At 48.1% G+C, this 19,324-nt stretch overlaps 1 protein-coding gene and 1 long non-coding RNA gene across 4 annotated transcripts in view; one reads left to right on the top strand and one right to left on the bottom strand.

Moving 5' to 3' along the window:
* The first annotated feature begins 780 nt into the window (after window positions 1-780).
* Window positions 781-19,324, top strand: part of GDI2 (GDP dissociation inhibitor 2) — a 91,243-nt gene continuing 72,699 nt past the window's right edge. The window contains exon 1 of the mRNA XM_077264471.1: window positions 781-1,042. Coding sequence (XP_077120586.1) covers window positions 998-1,042 — 45 coding nt within the window. The 5' untranslated portion in view covers window positions 781-997. The remainder of the gene's footprint in view (window positions 1,043-19,324) is intronic.
* LOC143775852 (uncharacterized) overlaps window positions 8,218-19,324 on the bottom strand; it is a 33,437-nt gene continuing 22,330 nt past the window's right edge. For 2 of the 3 annotated variants that reach the window (XR_013215718.1, XR_013215717.1), the window contains one exon: window positions 18,494-18,963. This is a non-coding gene — a long non-coding RNA (uncharacterized LOC143775852). Of the gene's footprint in view, window positions 8,312-18,493; window positions 18,964-19,324 lie in introns of those variants that run through there. The other variant, XR_013215719.1, reaches the window with a different exon arrangement.

Genomic DNA, 19,324 nt, shown 5'->3' with positions numbered 1-19,324 from the left:
ACAGGGAGAGCCCGTATGTGAGCGCACTACAAGGAGAGCCTGTATGTGAGCGCACTACAAGGAGAGCCCGTATGTGAGCGCACTACAAGGAGAGCCCGTATGTGAGCGCACTACAAGGAGAGAGCCCGTATGTGAGCGCACTACAAGGAGAGCCCGTATGTGAGCGCACTACAAGGGGAGCCCGTATGTGAGCGCACTACAAGGAGAGAGCCCGTATGTGAGCGCACTACAAGGAGAGCCCGTATGTGAGCGCACAAGGAGAGAGCCCGTATGTGAGCGCACTACAAGGAGAGCCCGTATGTGAGCGCACTACAAGGAGAGCCCGTATGTGAGCGCACTACAAGGAGAGAGCCCGTATGTGAGCGCACTACAAGGAGAGAGCCTGTAGCTGCAGTGTTATTTCTATAAATACATGTTTCTTACACCTTTCCTTTGTCTGTGTCCCATAATGCACCATGCTGTAGGTATAACCTATTCTGTGTATTTTTTCCGTAGGCTTCATTGTACAATAACGCATCTTTTCCCTGAACCGTAGGCACAGTGCGTGCAATCAGTGGTGGGGCAGTCTTCTCCCGGCGCACGCACTAGTCACTTCTGCATGTGGCAGGATTTCATTCCCTTGTCCCTCCCTATGGAGTGTGGATGTGGATCACTACGCGCTCAGCAGCGTGCTGTCACCGCTGTGGACGGGGCACGGCATCTTCTTGAGGAAGCCCCGCCCTAAGTCCTTCATCGTCCAATCCATTCATTAGGTAGAGACGTTTCCGGAAGTGACACCTCTCTATAGCGGCGAGTCTGTGAGGCTGCCCTAAGACTCCCTTCTTGGCTCCTTTCTGATTGGTTAACTAGTGACGTTCGAGCACGTAGGGAGTGGTGTCCGTGCGCGCTCCCGCGTTCTCTTTGCCTGCGCTTCCGCATCCGCCGTAAGCGCAGTGTGTGAGCGCGCTCCCGACTTTTCTTTGCTGACAGACGCCCGAGTCACCCGCAGCCGAGCACCATGAATGAGGAGTACGACGTTATCGTGCTGGGGACCGGCCTGACGGTGAGCATGGGTGCACTTCTCCCTGTGCCCGCCACACGGGCCACACCCCCGCCTGGTGGCCTCCAACTTCCTGGCCACACTTCCCTCACAAGGCCTGGAGCTTCAAGGCAGTGCCCGCCCGTGAGGGCGCATCTGTGGGTCTGTGTGTGGCTGGAGAACGGAGCATGTGCACTTATGTCTGTAGGAGCAGTACTGGGGAGCGGTGTGTATTGTCAGGGAGGCGCCCACGGGGAGCAGTGTACTGATGGGAGAGGTGCCTGTGAGCAGCGACACACCATTATGGGGGTATGTTTGGGTGGCGGTGCTGCGGTGGGGGAGGTGCCTGGAATTAGCACTGCTTCGGCTGGTGGGGTGGCTGGGGGTAGCTGTGCGCTCGTAGGGTAGGCGCTTGTGCATAGCGGTGCTATGGTAAGAAAGGTGCCTGGGGGGATGTGCCTGGGGAGTGGTGGTGCACTGGAGGGAGGGGGAAGTTCCCAGGGGAGGTGCCTGGAGGTGGTGATGCACTGTTGTAGGGGAAGTTGCCCGAGGGCGGTGGCGCATCGTTGGGGAAAGGATGTGCCCGGGGGTGGTGCACTGGTGGGGGGGGATAAGTGCCCAGGGGTGGTGGGGCAAGGTGCCAGGGGTGGCGGCGCTCAGGTGGGGGGTTTGTCTGGGGGTGGCGGTGCACTGTTGGAGGGGAAGGTTCCCGAGGGCAGTGGTTCATTGGTGGGGGAGGGATGTGCCTGGGGGTGGTGGTGCACTGTTGGGGGGGAGGTGCCCGGGGTGGCGATGCATCGGTGGAGAGGAGAGGTGCCTGAGGGGTGGCAGCGGCGCATCGGCAGGGGGGAGGTGCCCGGGGTGGCGATGCATTGGTAGGGGAGGTGTCCTGGGGTGGCGGGTCACCAACCCAACAGCCGCGAGACATGCTGGCGTGGGGACTAGAACATGTTTCTAGCACACGAGCATGCTGGGATAACACCTTACCTGAGCATGCCCGCTCACCACTACATGTTACACATGAGCTCCTTGCCATTCCTCCAGCCGGATCCTTCTCACATTTCTAGGAATAGTGTTGTGAGGCCCTTGCACACATCAAATGGTCTTTGATCCTGTGAAAACTGGCCTATTTAGTCAGCCACCAGTTGTTCAAGTTCTCCCACATAAAAAGATGAGAGGCCTGTAACTGACAATCATAGGTAGACCACAACTATGAGGGTATGTGCACACGTCAGGATTTCTTGCAGAAATTTCCTGAAGAAAACCGGAAATTTTCTGCAAGAAATCCGCATGTTTCTTTTCGCGTTTTTTTTCCCGTTTTTTCCACATTTTTTTTTTAGCATTTTGCAAGCGTAATTAGCTTGCAGAATGATAAATTTTTCCAAGCGATCTGTAGCAGCTACTCGCCCTCACCCTCTGATGGCCCCCGATCTCCTCAGCTGTTGCTCTGTGTAGTACCTGCGATGACGTCACGGTCACATGACCGCGACGTCATTGCAGGTCCTTCACACAGAGCATCTATAGGAACGGAAGAGAGAGCATGCACCGATGAGAGGCGGGAAGACTCCGGGGCCATCAGAGGGTGAGTATATCACTATTTTTTTTTAATTCTTTTTTTTTTTTTTTACCAATTATATGGTGTCCAGTCTGTGGAGGAAAGTCTCCTCTCCTCCACCCTGGGTACCAACCGCACATAATCTGCTTACTTCCCACATGGTGGGCATAGCCCCGTGCGGGAAGTAAGCAGATCAATGCATTCCTATGTGTGCGGAATCCCCGCGATTCCGCAAATTAATGAACATGTTGCTTTTTTTTTCTGCAATGCGATTTTTTTCGCAGAAAAAAAAGCAACATTTGCACAAGATATACGGAATACACTGAAAATAATGGGAGGCATATGTAAGCGTTTTTTTTTGCGATTTTTATCACGTTTTTATAGCGATAAAACGCGAAAAAAACACAATCCTGAACGTGTGCACCTACCCTGAGAGTCAAAATGAGAAAACAAATCCAGAAAATCACATTGTATGATTTATTTTGCAAATTAGGGTGGAGAATAAGTATCTGGTCATTAACAAAAGTTCATCTCAATATTTTGTTTTATATCCTTTGTTTGCAATGACAGAGGTCAAACTTTTTCTGTAAGTCTTTCCAAGGTTGGCACACACTATTGGTGGTATGTTGGCCCATTCCTCCATGCAGATCTCTAGAGCAGTGATGTTTTGGGCCTGTCGCTGGGCAACATGGACTTTCAACTCCCTCCAAAGGTTTTCTATGGGGTTGAGATCTGGAGACTGGCTAGGCCACTCCAGGACCTTCATATGCTTCTTATGAAGGCACTCCTTCGTTGCCCTGGCGGTGTGCTTGGAATCATTATCAGGCTGAAAGACCCATCCACATTTCATCTTCAATACCCTTGCTGATGGAAGGAGGTTTGCACTCCAAAATCTCACGAAACATGACCCCATTCATTTCATGTACAAGGATCAGTCGTCCTGATCCCTTTGCAGAGAAACAGCCCCAAAGCATGATGTTGCCACCCCCATGCTTCACAGTAGGTATGTGTTCTTTGGATGCAACTCGGCATTCTGTCTCCTCCAAACACAACGAGTTTTGTTTCCACCAAACAGTTCTACTTTGGTTTCATCAGACCATATGCCATTCTCCCAATACTCTTCTGAATAATCCAAATGCTCTCTAGCAAACTTCACAGGCCAGGACATGTAAGCAGGGGGACACGTTTGGCACTGCAGGATCTGAGTCCCTGGCGGCATAGTGTGTTACTGATGGTAGCCTTTGTTACAGGGTCCCAGCTCTTTGCAGGTCATTCACTAGGTCCCCCCGTGTGGTTCTGGGATTTTTGCTCACCATTCTTGTGATCATTTTGACCCCACGGGGTGAGATCTTGCATGGAGCCCCAGATCGAGGGAGATTATCAGTGGTCTTGTATGTCTTCCATTTTCTTATTATTGCTCCAACAGTTGATTTAATCACACCAAGCTTTGTTCCTATTGCAGATTCATTCTTCCCAGCCTGGTGCAGGGCTACAATTTTAATTCTGGTGTCCATCGACAGCTCTTTGGTCTTCATGATAGTGGAGTTTGGAGTGTGACTGTTTGAGGTTGTGGACAGGTGTCTTTTATACTGATAACAAGTTCAAATAGGTGCCATTACTACAGGTAATGAATGGAGGACAGAGGAGCCTCTTAAAGAATAAGTTACAGGTCTGTGAGAGCCAGAAATCTTGCAGGTTTTTAGGTAAACAAATACCGTACTTATTTTCCACCATATTTTGCAAAATAAATCTTGCCAAATCGGACAAGGTGATTTTCTGGATTTGTTTTCTCATTTTGACTCTCATAGTTGTGGTCTACCTATGATGTCACTTACAGGCCTCTCTCATCTTTTTAAGTGGGAGAACTTGCACAATTGGTGGCTGACTAAATACTTTCTTTTTTTCACCACTGTAAATGTTTCAGATCACCAAACAAATGTAAATATTAGACAAAGCTAACACGAGTAAAAGCAAAATGCAGTTTTTAAATGAAGGTCTTAAGGGAAAAATTAAAATCAAACCTACAGGGCCTGTGTAATATTGATTCGCCTAAACCACCCTTAAAACATAAATTATCACATCCAAATTCCGTAGTAACACCTGTTCTCAATCAAGAAATCACTTAAATAGGACCTGCCTGACATCATGCTGCGATCCAAAGAAATTCTGTAACAAATGAGAAATAAAGTAATTAAGATCTATCAGTTTGGAAAAGGTTTTAAAGCCAAAATTAACCCAAGAGTACCGCAATAACTCATGCAAGAGGTCACAAAAGACCCCTCAACAACATCCAAAGAACTGCAGTTCAGTTAAAGGGAATCTGTCACCCTATTTTAGGCCTATAAGCTAAGGCCACCGCCATTAGGGGCTTATCTACAGCATTCTATAATGTTGTAGATAAGCCCTTGATGTAGCCTGAAAGATAAGAAAAACATGTTGATTATACTCTCCCAGGGGTGGTCCTGGTTCGGTCCGGTCCGATGGGCTTCTCGGTCTGGGTCTGGTACCTCCTATCTTCATACAATGACATCCTCTTCTTTGCTTCCTGCCGCGGCTCCGGCGCAGGCGTTCTTTGCACTGTTGAGGGCAGAGCAAAGTACTGCAGTGCACAGGCCTGGGCCTCTCTGACCTTTCCCGGCGCCTGCGCACTGTAGTACTTTGCTCTGCCCTCAACAGGGCAAAGTACGCCTGTGCAGGAGCCGCGGCAGGAAGCAAAGAGGATGCTCTAAAATTGTCCTGTGCAGGAATGGCCCCTGTCCAGGAGGTGAATGTGTGTTGTTTTCCCCAGTAGTGCACAACTTCTTTAAATGCAGAAGTCATCTAATCCTCTATGGCTGCTCTTCATGTGCCGTCAGCAGAAGACGGACACGATTTACAGCAGCAGATCTTCCAGTGGACCGCCTTTACTACAGAACTTTACTTTATATTTGCTTCTTATGAACTAGCAGGCCATGTATACATTTGCAGTGTTGCTTCCAGCATCACTTGCAGATTTCTGCCTGACTTCTCTTTGTATTGTGTGGCACTCTTGTTGAAGATAGTCTTTGTGTAGCACCAGTAGGAAATATATCCTGCATGTACACATGGCTTTACCCCACTGCACCTAAGTTCAGATGTTTGGTCCCCACATCTTATTTGTGTAATGAGCCATGATTACTTCAGTCGTCCTATCATACAGGTCAGACTACTGTACATACACGAGCTGAGTGTAGGGCAGTAGCTTATTCATAATCACTGAGCTGGAGATTAGGAGGATCCCGATACCTGGCCCGCATGTCACAACACATGACTAGATCTCAAAACCTTTGTACCTTAATGTCATCAGCTGTGTCTGATCATGACTTTCCACTCTTTATGCCACATTAAAATAGGAAATACAGGGTGCCAATAACTCCCATCGTGCACACATTTTTCTTGAGATGTTCAACTGTGATGGCTCTGACCATTTAGTCTGTCATCTTTTATTCTTGGACGTTAGTTGCTTAATAGAAGTCATTGTTGGAATAGGTTTAGTGGGATTGTTAATAACCTCTTATTTGTGTCCTGTGAGGTGGAGTCCAGGAAACTGGTCATGCAGCTGGCATCGTGCCACATCCTATGTGTTTTGACTGCATAATGGAGTGTTTCATCCAGAGCTGACGTTGCCCAGATTTCACTCAAATCTCCATTATAAGAGTTAATTAGTAGAAGTAGGATGTGTTAGGGAACAGTTCATTTCTGTTGGTACAATGTATATTGCAAGTTTGGCTTGTGTAAGTGTATGATCCATGCCCCTATCATGTTACATCGTGCCCACGTCAGATCCAGTTTGTGAGAAGGTAGTTGCATGTCTTCTGTCTGTGATGTCTGACTATGAAATGCTTACCAGAGTGCAGAACTCTGTTTAGATAGTGAGAATTCTTTGTAAAGCGGGAGGACTTGTGACCACCTTGTTACTTTTCAGTTTGAAGAACATAGGATCTGCAGATATACGAGAGCTGCAAGTGCCCGATGGTACTGCTGCCGCATAGTCCGAGCTATGTAAATCTGCTTCGTTTTTCTCTATTCTCACCCATCATTGTCCTAAAAGATCTGTCATTTGTGATTTCTGTCGCGAGGCGCAGTTAATCTCTAGGTTTCTAAAGCCCACCGTACAGTATAGATGGATATCACACAAATGGCTGTTTGGTTGATAGTGGCCTTCCCCATACGCAGGAGCACTCTCCTTGACTGAGCGCTCCCCTGTTCTTTGTGCGAGAACCACAACCCAAGTAACCTGGCAGTGGCCTCTCTGCCAGAGAGCAAAAGAGTTGCCAGATCCTTCACTCTTCTGACTTTAGATGTGCCCCACATTACACATTATACTATCACAGTCGTACTGATATCGTTGGGTTCGAACAAAATTAGTCTAGTCTAATATTTTGGGGGGGGCTGTAAGTTCCATCTTTTTTTTCAGATGGTCTTTGGGAGCATCTATTTCTATTATCATGGTATGCCTTATTGCCATTGTGATCCCTCCTTCTCGTTTCAGCATACGTTGGCATGTTTCTGGGATACTGTAAATGTTTAGCTGCAGACGTTTCTCTCAGTGATATCCATGCATTCTGACAGGGGTTCCTAGACTGGCCTCAGAACTGATGAGTAAGATCTCTGGCGGTGTAATAATTAACAGTAATCCATGTTAATAAGCTATTATAGTGACTCTCCAGCCTGCTGAATTGCATTTGTTAACTTGTACAGTGTGAAAGGTGCCCCTATTCTCTCCCCCCCCCCCCCCCATATATTCAAAGGGGTTGTCTGGACAAAATGAAAAGTTCCATAGGGTGCTTAGAGCTGACAAAAAAAACTTTTCCACCGGCACCCACCTGGATCCAGCACAGGCCACTCCATGGACTGCTGCAGCCTGTGATCAGTTGCAGTGGTCACGTGACCTGAACAGCTATCATCAGAAAAACATCCAGTGACATGTTGCTCAAGCCACAGGGTCAGCAGTCCTGCTGCTGGTGGAATGGTGACTTCTCCTCTTCCCGTGTCAGCGAATAATATGGAGCCTGTACTGGCTCTAGGTTACTACCGGTAGGGGAGAATTACTTAATTTTTTTCCAGCTTTTGCGGGATGATATCACTGACCTCTGCCCTATTGGAGACTGCGCCAACAATCTCTAAGTCTACGAGCCCATGATCAGTAATATTGGCTCTCTGGAAGCAGCGTGCTTTCACTGCGTCCAAAATGCTGCAGTGGATAGGATTAATAGAAATCCAATGCCCTTAAAGTGCTTCTTTAAACTGCGCAAAATAACCTGCGGGGTGTGTTTTCTTGCCGCAGCATGTCAAGTTCTCTTGTGGGAACTCTCCATCTTCTGTGTGGAACTTCCCCATAGATTTGCATTAGACACGGAAAATCTGCAGTTAAAGAGCACATGTATTGTAAATGCGTTTACGCAGGTGTGTTTAGTCTGTTTGGGCCTAATAAACTTTAAAAAAAAATTACGTGGGGTACCCCCAATACTGGCTCTTCTCCCGGCTGTTTCCGATTGCCCTGGTGTAGTGGCAATCGGGGTAGTGGTATTGATTTGTCAAAAATCTCACCTGGCATCAAGCCCTGGGGTTAGTATAGGGAAGTGTGTATCAGACACCCAGTAATAAAGAATAAAAGACTTCGCCATACTATTCCTCAGTTTATTGAAAATAATTGAAAGAAAAATCTCATGCAGATCTGCTGTAATCCAATGAAACTGATGTAGTCCAGAAATGGACACCTGAAAAACATAAGACAGAAAAACATAAGACAGAAATAGAAACAAGACTGTCCCTACTTCACCAGTTTATTACCCAAAATATTGCCTTGAAACTCCAATGTAGTCCACATTCCTCACATTCGGTGTCTGTGAATAGCAGTGAAGTGACTGCTATTCACAGACACTGGGCACTCATGATCGTTGTCGTCACTACCCGGCGACTGTGAATAGCTGTCACTACTGCTATTCACAGACGCTGGAGCTGCTTATCTTGTTTTCTCTAGTCACCTTCCACGACAGCAGTATCGGAGGATGTCTCCCCGCCCTAATAGGGGACAGGAACAGAAAGAGGTTAAATACCCCTCCCCTTCCTGCAACCACCAGTGTTTTTCCTGTCCCCTATGGGGCATGAAGAGGTTCTCCGATAGTGCTGCCGTGGCCGGCGAACGGGAGTACTGGTTACCTGACAGCCGGGCAGTCGCGGTCGGGAGCTCCGCTCTCCTCCTCCTCCAGACTGCTCCCATCTCCGCGGTCCCCGCGTGACTTGGGACCTCCGCCCGCTCTCCCTGCGCCACTTTCGGGTGGTAATGCAGAGCGGTGTAGTGCTCCGGGGTCCTCCTTCAGCTCCCCGGCTTCCTCCTCTCCCCATGCTGCTGCTGGGTTGGCGCGCGCGCGCTGGAAGTGACGCGCTCCGGGACTTCCGGTTTTTCGAACTGGAGCTTTGGCGCGCGCCGGCCGGCGTCCTGAGCCTGGGAACATCAGCGGCGACCAGGGCGTGCGTCTCGGACCCCCCCCCTCCCCAGGGACACTATCGAGGGAGGAGCACCAAACTCGCTGGAATCTCGGTAAGACTACTTATTCCTGACTGGGGAGCCCTCCTAGTGAGACGTCTGTCTGTGACTGTACCTCTGACGTTATGGACGGCGACAAACCCTCTCACTCTGCCACTGCAGAGCCCAGCGCGCACCCCTCTACTGTAAGTAGTGGGATGATGTCCCTTGCTGTCCACTCGTTAAAGTTTAAGCGGCTCAGTCCACCTCTCTCTCGTTCCAGGGAGACAAGGTCACTGGCACTAGGAAGCCCAGCCGCAAGTGTGGTGCTTGTGCAGCCAAGCTCCCCTCAACATACACAAAGAAGCTCTGCCAACCATGCACAGACGAAGTGCTGCGTAGCGAGCAGCCTTCTTTAATGGATAGCATCAGAACCCTCATCAGGCAGGAGGTTCAGTCCTCTATGGCAACCTTCTCTCAAGCCCCGACTCCGCAGCCTCCCCCTCCTAAGAAAAGGAAATTGGTCCGGGTAGCCTCAGACTCTGACTCTGGCGAGATACATACCTCAGGTTCAGAGTACAGCTGGGAAAAAGAGGGTTCTACTTCTACTTCTGCTCCCAAATCTGATAGTAGGAAGTACCTCTTCTCCGAGGATTTGGAAGAGTTAATTTCCATGGTGAGAGGCACCATGGGGGTAGAGGAGGAGATGGAGGACCATTCCGTGCAGGATGATATGTTCGGGGGTCTGAAACCTAAGTCGGTAAAGGGATTCCCCATACATGAAAACATCGAGAACCTTATCCTCCAGGAGTGGAGCCTGCCAGAAAAGGGGCTGAACGTCCCATCTGAGTTCAAAAATCGCTTTCCCCTGGAGGGAGATTGTTCTTTATTTGATATGCCCAAGGTGGATGTTCAGGTGTCAAAGGTAACTAAGAAAACGGCCCTACCCTTCGAAGATTCCTCCCAGCTGAAAGATCCTATGGATCGTAAAACTGAGAGTTTACTGAGGAAATCTTGGGACACCTCAACTAACTTATTGAAATCCAACGTGGCCTCAACAGGTGTGGCCAGATCGTTGTTTCTTTGGCTTCGTACCTTAGAGAACCACCTCGTACAAGGTACATCCAGGGAGGACATCCTTAATTCTCTCCCCTTGCTCCAAAAAGCAACCGGATTCCTCGCGGACGCCTCCGCGGAATCAGTTCGGGTAGCCGCTAGATCCGCTGTCCTTACAAACTCAGCAAGGAGGGCCCTGTGGCTTAAGTCTTGGGGAGGAGACATTACCTCAAAGTCCAAACTTTGTGGTATCCCTTTCCAGGTCCATCATGCCTTTGGACCAGCCTTGGACGACATCCTGGACAAGGCCTCAGACAAAAAGAAGGTCCTTCCAGAACAAAGGAACCCGAGGAAGCGGTTTTTTCGTCCCCCTCGTGAACAACCACCCCAACAGAACTATAGGGGAAAAGGCAAAACGGGGCGATGGAGCTACCCCAAAGGTGGGAAAGCCAGAAACATCTTGGTCCCCCAGCCCCAGCAGTCCTCTGAAAAGCAATGACTGCTCCCAGGTCGGGGGTCGACTCTCGGATTTTCTCTCCAGGTGGCAGGAGATCACCAGGGATCAGTGGGTCCTGCGTACCATACAGGATGGCCTAAAATTGGAATTCGAGAGTCGTCGTCCTCACCATCTAACGATCACTTCTCCACAATCTCCAAAACTTCAGGAGGCTCTGAGGTTGGATATTCTAAGCCTGCTCCGGGAAAAAGTGATTTCCCATGTACCACATCGGGAAAGAGGAGAGGGTCATTACTCCCATCTCTTTCTGGTGAAGAAACCCTCAGGGAAACACCGTATCATCGTAAACCTGAAACCCTTAAATCAGGTGATCTATCAGATCAGCAATCCCGCTGATTGGACAGAACTGGGTAATGGCCACATTGGACCTGAGGGACGCATATTACCATGTGCCAATACATCCAGACCACAGGAGGTTCCTCAGGTTTGTCATTTCCCAAAACAAACGGATCAGCCATTACCAGTTCAATGTCCTTCCTTTCGGAGTATCATCAACTCCACGGGTCTTCACCAAGATCATGTTGGAAGTGATAATCTTCATCCGACAACAGGGGGTCTGCGTCATTCCATACTTGGACGACTTCCTCCTCATTGCCCCATCAGCTTCTCGCCTCAATCAGGACGTGACGAAGGTTCTCAATATTTTAACGTGTCTCGGGTGGATTCCGAATCTGGCAAAATCAGATCTCCGGCCATCTCCGCAGAAGAAATTTCTAGGAGTTCTTCTGGACTCAGAGAAGAGAATGTCCTTCTTACCCAGGGACCGTCGGATCGATCTTGTCCACAAGATCTCCAGATTCAGAGACCAGAAATTCCCAACTCTTAAGAGATTCTATGTCAATCCTGGGTTCTCTAACATCATGCATCCAGGCAGTCCCTTGGGCCCAGGCCCATACAAGGATTCTTCAATCTCACATCCTGTCGTATTCAAGAGGACACCAGATGGCTTTATCCAGGAAAATCCCTCTTCCCACTCATGTAAGATCCTCCCTCTCATGGTGGCGGAACCCCCGGAACCTACAGCGGGGAGTCAGCTGGGATCAGACCCCTCTCCAAGTACTTACAACAGACGCAAGTCAGAGAGGTTGGGGTGCTGTAATCGAGAAATCCCACTTTCAGGGTTTGTGGTCCCCAGAGATGAGACGCAGCTCCTCAAATCTGAGAGAGTTAAAAGCAGTGGAGGAAGCGCTAAAAGCCTCATCGGCCCTCGTCCAGGGTCACCATGTACGGGTGATGTCCGACAACATGACCACTGTCGCCTACCTCCGACACCAAGGGGGCACGAGATACTCAAGCCTAAAGTTAACTGCTGGAAGGATTTTTTTCCTGGGCAGAGAAACACCTCCTGTCCATCTCTGCAGTACATATAAAAGGGCTGGACAATTCTCAGGCGGATTACCTCAGCAGGAGGGACTTTCATCCTGGGGAATGGTCCCTAAACCAGGAGGTATTCCTATCCTTGGTCCAGAGGTGGGGAACCCCCGAGGTGGACCTGTTCGCCAGCAGACAGAATACAAAGTCAGACAACTTTTTCTCCCTAAGCACCTCGAACGAGACTCAAGGACTGGACACATTCTCACATCCTTGGGAATTTACCCTAGCATATGCCTTCCCGCCAATCCCATTGCTATCCCGAACATTGCAGAAAGTCCGGATAGATCAGGTCTCAACGATTCTGATAGCCCCATTGTGGCCAGGAAGAAGCTGGTTCAACGCGTTAACAGACATGTGCCTGGAAGGTCCAATCCTACTTCCCCAGAGACACGACCTGCTTCAACAGGGTCCTCTATTTCATCCAGACCTGCACAGGCTGAAGTTAGCAGCCTGGTTTCTGAGGCCGAGATCCTGAAAGCCAGGGGGCTCTCTCAAGACGTGATTGAAACCCTACAAAAAAGTAGGAAGCCGATAACTAACGCCATTTATGGGAAAATATGGAAGAAATTTTCTTCATGGTGTTTTCCGAACAAACCAGATCCATTTAACCCAGAGATTGCTCAAATCATTCAATTCCTCCAGAAGGGCTTGGAGATGGGACTCTCACCAAGTACCCTAAAGGTCCAAGTGTCGGCCCTCGGGTCTTTCTTTGACCAAGATCTGGCAAATGACTGATGGATCAAACGGTTTATAGCTTCAGCTACAAGAATCCGTCCAAGACGTCTCATCCACACCCCTCCGTGGGACTTGAATCTGGTCCTAAAGAGTCTGACCAGTGACCCTTTTGAACCCCTTTCAGCCTCCAACTTAAAAATCTTGACCCTAAAAACAGTCTTTCTGGTGGCTATCACTACCGCCAGGCGTATAGGGGAGATACAGGCTTTATCAATCCGGGAGCCATTCCTGACCGTAACTATGGACAGCATAATCCTGAAATTAGATCCTTCCTTTATGCCTAAAGTGGTCTCTGAATTCCATAGGAATCAAGAAATCATCTTACCCTCTTTCTGTCCGAATCCATCTAACCCAAAAGAGGAAGTCTTTCATACCCTGGACGTCCGCAGAGTGGTCCTATTCTACCTTCAACAGACAGAAAGTTGGAGGGTGGATCAGAATCTATTCGTCCAGTGTTCAGGACGAAATAAATGCAAGAAGGCAGCCAAAAGTACAATAGCAAATTGGATTAAACAGGCCATTAGCCTTGCCTACTCATCCCAGAATCTGACTCCTCCAGCTTCTCTAAAAGCACACTCCACCCGTGCAGTCTCAACTTCCTGGGCAGAGAGGGGTAGCGCATCTTCAGAGCAGATTTGCAGAGCCGCCACCTGGTCGTCAGTCCATACATTCACCAGGCACTACAGGCTCAACTTCAATAGGGACCTATCGTTTGGCAGACGAGTTCTCCAGGCTGTTGTCCCTCCCTAAAGAAATTAGCGGTTGGTATTGCTCCGATACTGCTGTCGTGGAAGGTGACTAGAGAAAATAGAATTAGAACTTACCGGTAATTCTCTTTCTAGGAACCTTCCACGACAGCACTAATTTCCCTCCCTATCTGATTTATGTATTAGATGTTTCCTGCACTTAAGTGGTAACTAAACATGCTACTGTGTCCAGAAAAAACACTGGTGGTTGCAGGAAGGGGAGGGGTATTTAACCTCTTTCTGTTCCTGTCCCCTATTAGGGCGGGGAGACATCCTCCGATACTGCTGTCGTGGAAGGTTCCTAGAAAGAGAATTACCGGTAAGTTCTAATTCTATTTTATGTTTTTTTCAGTTATCAATTTGTGGACTACATCGGATTTGTTGACTACGTCAGACCTGCATGGGATTTTTTTTTCGTTTTCAATAAATTGGTGAACGAGAAATAGTGTGATGGAGTCTTTATTCAAATAGTGGTTTGTTTGTTTTTTGTCATTTTTATTTTTTATTACCGTATATACTCGAGCATAAGCCGAGACCCCTAATTTTGCCACAAAAAACTGGGAAAACTTAAAGGGAATCTGTCACCGAATTTTGGCCCTATAAGGCTATGTGCACACTTTGCGGCGTCCTCCTGTGGGTTCTCCCGCAGCGGAATTGATAAATCTGCAGGGCAAAACCGCTGCGGTTATCCCTGCAGATTTATCGCGGTTTGTTTTGCGGTTTCCGCTGCGGGTTTACTCCTATACTATTGATGCTGCATATGCAGCAATATGCAGCATCAATAGTAATGTTTTAAAAATAATAAAAATTGGTTATACTCACCCTCTGACGTCGCGATCTCCTTGGCGCTGCACGCGGCTCTCCGGTTCCAAAGATGTTGTGCGAGAAGGACCTTCGTGACGTCACGGTCATGTGACCGCGACGTCACCGCAGGTCCTGCTCGCACAGCAACTGAGACCGGACAGCCGCGTGCAGCGCTGAGAGGTGAGTATAGCATCATTTATATTTTAATTCTTTTTTTTTTTTTTTTACCACAAATATGGTTCCCAGGGCCTGGAGGAGAGTCTACTCTCCTCGACCCCGGGTACCATCTGCACATTATCCGCTTACTTCCCGCATCGTGGGCACAGCCACATGCGGGAAGTTAGCGGATCAATGCATTCCTATGGGTGCAGAATCGCAGCGATTCTGCACAAAGAAGTGACATGCTGCGGGTTGTAAACCGCTGCGTTTCTGTGCGGTTTTTCCCGCAGCATGTGCACAGCGGATTGCGGTTTCCATAGGGTTTACATGTTACTGTAAACGCAATGGAAACTGCTGCGGACCCGCAGCATCAAAATCGCTGCGGATCCGCGGTAAAACCCGCTATGTGTGCACATGGCCTAAACTGCTGCCACCGCCATCAGGGGCTTATCTACACATTCTGTAATGCTGTAGATAAGCTCCCGATGTAACCTGAAAGATAAGAAAAACAAGTTAGATTATACTCACCCAGTGGCGGTCCCAATGCGGGGCACGGGTTCGGCGCCTCCCATCTTCATACGATGTTGTCCTTTTCTTTGCTTCCTGTCGCGGCTCCTGCGCAGGCGTACTGATTTGCCCTGTTAAGGGCAGAGCTAAGTACTGCAGTGCGCAGGCGCCGGAAAAGGTCAGAGGCTCGGTGCCTGCGCACGGCAGTACTTAGCTCTGCCCTTAACAGGGCAAATCAGTACAAGTACTGCCGTGCGCAGGCACCGAGCCTCTGACCTTTTCCGGCGCCTGCGCACTGCAGTACTTTGCTCTGCCCTTTAGGCTACTTTCACACTAGCGTCGTACGATGCACGACGCATGCAGTGAAAAAAAAAACACAACGGGGGCAGCGGATGCAGTTTTTCAACGCATCCGCTGCCCCATTGTGATGTCCGGGGAAGAGGGGGTGGAGTTCTGGCCGCGCATGCGCGGTCGGAAATGGCGGACACGACGCACAAAAAAAGTTACATGTAATTTTTTTTGTGCCGACGGTCCGCCAAAACACGACGTGTGGCAATGCGTCGCTAATTCAACCCTATGGAGAAAAAACGCATCCTGCAAGCAACTTTGCAGGATGCGTTCTATCTTCAAAACGACGTGCGTCGTACGACGCTAGTCTGAAAGCACCCTAACAGGGCAAATCAGTACGCCTGCGCAGGAGCCGTGACAGGAAGCAAAGTGGACGACTTCGTATGAAGATGGTAGGCGCCGAACCTGCGACGCCAACCGGACCGAACCGGGACCGCCCCTGGGTGAGTATAATCTAACTTGTTTTTCTTATCTTTCAGGTTACATCGGGCTTATCTACAGCATTACAGAATGCTGTAGATAAGCCCCTGATCGGGGTGGCCGCAGTTTATAGGGCAAAAATTAGGTAACAGACTCCCTTTAATGACTCGAGTATAATCCTAGGGCGGGAAATGCAGCAGCTACTGGTAAATTTCAATAATAAAAATAGATACCAATAAAAGTAAATTGAGACATCAGTAGGTTAAATGTTTTTGAATATCTATATTGAATTAGGAGCCCCATATAATGCTCCATACAAAATACACCCCATATAATAATAATCTTTATTTTTATATAGCGGTAACATACTCCGCAGCGCTTTACAGTTTTGCACACATTATCATCGCTGTCCCCATTGGGGCTCACAATCTAAATTCCCTATCAGTATGTCTTTGGAATGTGGGAGGAAACCAGAGTGCCCAGAGGAAACCCACGCAAACACGGAGAGAACATACAAACTCTTTGCAGATGTTGTCCTTGGTGGGATTTGAACCCAGGACTCCAGCGTTGCAAGGCTGCAGTGCTAACCACTAAGCCGCAGTGCTAACCACTAATCCACCGTGCTGCCCAATGCTATAATGCTCCATACAGTTCGTGATGGGCTCCATATAATGCTCCATACAAAATACACCCCATAAGATGCTCCATACAAAAATATGCCCCATATAATGCTGCACAAAGGTTGATTATGGCCCCATATGCTGCTGCGATTTAAAAAAAAAAAAAAAACAAAAACAAAAAAAACACTCACCTCTTGTCCTGAGCAGGCGGAGACACCGGCACTTGCGATATTCATCTGTCCCCCGTTCCACCGCTGCGCGCCGCTCCGTCTTCTGTCTCTCTGCACTGACTGTTCAGGCAGAGGGCGCGCACTAAACAAGTCATCGCGCCCTCTGACCTGAACTTCACAGCCAGAGGACGCGGAAGACGGAGCTGCACGTGGCGCTGGAGCGGGGACAGGTGAATATCGCAATGCTCACTCTCCTGGCGCGGTCTGCGCATCCCTGCTTCTGATGTGATGGTCTCTCCGGTGCCTGCAGCTTGTTCCTGTGTTCAGCGGTCAATGTTACCGCTTATTAAAGTAATGAATATGCACTCCACCCCTATGGGAGTGGAGTTGCGTCCATAATCATTACTTTAATGAGCGGTACCACGTGACCGCTGAACACAGGAAGAGCTGCCAGCGCCCGGAGACCATCGGAGAAGCAGGGACTGTACCGGGAGCAGGTGAGTGTGATGTGACACAGACGGACCGGTGGGGGTGACTCAAGTATAAGCCGAGAGGGGCACTTTCAGCCTAAAAAAATGGGCTGAAAATCTCGGCTTATTCTCGAGTGTATATACGGTACCTGTTTTAGTAATTGGGGTACACCCTTTCATTACTAACCCCGCGACTTGATGCCAGCTGTTATTTTTGATAAATCACAGCTGTCATCAACTACAATTATCCCGATTGCCACAACTCCAGAGCAATTGGGAAGAGCCAGGCAAAGCGCCAGAATTGGCACATCTAATGTTATGCGACTATTCCGTTATTTATGGTATTTATTAGGTTAATACATGTACAGTAAACTGCACCCGCATGATACTTCGTTATCCATGAGATATATAATATCTACCTCATATCGATCTATTCTCCCATATCTATCTCTTTGCACATCAAATCTAACATACAAAAGAGACGCAAAAATGCAAGTAAGCGGAGTTGCGGGATTCATGCGGAAATTCATATTCGTGGAATCCTGAACAAACACTGATCATGGAAACGTATCCTAATATTATTTTAGCCCATTCCAGGGTGGTTCATACTATCACTTTTCTCTGTCTTGTGGTAGAGTGGTCAGATTATGAAATTACTTCAATTCTTGTAACTTTATGCCATAGTTATTTAACAGAAATAAAACGATGGAATTTCATAGGAAATGAGTCTGTGATATTTTCTTAAAAGCGACTATTGGAAAACCATTTCCTAGTAGTTAAAGGGAATCAGTCAGTAGGATCAACCCTCCTAAGCCATCTATATGGGCATGTGGTCATATGAAGCTGAATAAAATACCTTGATGTCTATCTGATGATTTATTCCAGAGTTTTTGTTGTATGTAAATGAGCTGTTAAGATCTATGGTCCGGACATAGGACCGGAGAATCAGCCTTCAAAGCTCATTTTAAATGAAAGGGGACACTTCCAGTTTTAGACGTGTAACCTAACACAGGCAGTAGAACTAAACGGTCTCCTTACAAACACGTTAACAGCTTCAGCTCTGCTGTATTGCAATGCTGGCTGCTGTGAGATGGAAGATGAAGTGGTGAGAGGAACCTGCAGTTGTGTAAGGTATAATCACACACAGCTCTGCAGTGAGATCAGGAGAGCAGCCATCACACATCACAATGGTAAATGCCCCCTTTCACTTAAAATTTAGCTCTCGTGCAGATCAGTGTCCAGCCCATAGATCTTAACAGCTCATTTACATATTAGGCCTCTTTCAGACTTCCGTTTTTTGCCATCCGTCGCAATCTGTTTTTTTGGTGAAAAAACGGATCCTGCAAAAGTGCAGGATGCGTTTTTTTACCATTGACTTGTATTGGCGACGGATCATGACGGATGGCCACACGTCGCATCCGTCGTGTTTTGGCGGACCGTCGGGACAAAAAAACGTTCAAGTAAACGTGGTTTTTTTTTTTTGTCCGTCGTGTCTGCCATTGCCAAAACTCCGCCCCCCTCCTCCCCGGAGTTGAGAATGGGAGGCGGATGCGTTGAAAAACTGCATCCGCTGCCCATGTCGGGGCACAACTTTCACAACGTCCATCGGTACGTCAGCCCGACGCATTGCGACAGACCCGTACCGACGGAAGTGTGAAAGAGGCCTTAAATAAAAAAAAAAATAAAACTCTTGGATTTCTCTGGAATAAGACATCTGATAGCAAATATCAAGGTATCATTTTATCCAGCTTTGTATAACCTACATGCCCATATAGACTGCTTAGGAGGGTGGATTCTACTGACAGATTCCCTTTTAAAATAGATCTGCATGGAATAGAAATAATTCTCTTCAGAGAACTTACATTGATGCCAGTGGTGGCACATCCTAGTTTTTCCTGGCTCCCCATATGGTACAGCAGTCTGTGATGGACGCGTGCTGTTTTACTACCCGCTTTATTTCACCTGGTGTGTGGCTCCCTAGCACCCAAACATGGAAAGAAGAGACGTAAGAAAGATGAAGGGAACTGACAAACTTTACATAGAAATGAAGTTTAAGCATTAACATTTTACATGAATCCTGTCTGTAATTAGAAAAGAGAAAAACACATTTGGGGAAGTTTAATTTTTCCTTCTATAAAGTTAGAGCAAAATTGGTAAAAACCAGATTGTCACGATGGAACAAACGACTGCTGCGTGCTAAGCTTAAAGGGATTGTCCACTACTAGGACAACCCTGTTTCATTTCCTATATTTGGCCCCGATAAAGTAAAAATGCTCTCCTCCCATGTTGGTGCTTTGTCAGCGGTGTTGACACTTGCTCTCCCAGGGTTCACTTGCGG

Source organism: Ranitomeya variabilis, chromosome 5, assembly GCF_051348905.1.
Source record: "Ranitomeya variabilis isolate aRanVar5 chromosome 5, aRanVar5.hap1, whole genome shotgun sequence".
Classification (NCBI taxonomy): domain Eukaryota; kingdom Metazoa; phylum Chordata; class Amphibia; order Anura; family Dendrobatidae; genus Ranitomeya; species Ranitomeya variabilis.
The sequence above is the reverse complement of the archived record's forward strand: the minus strand, read 5'-3'. Positions and strand labels throughout refer to the sequence as shown.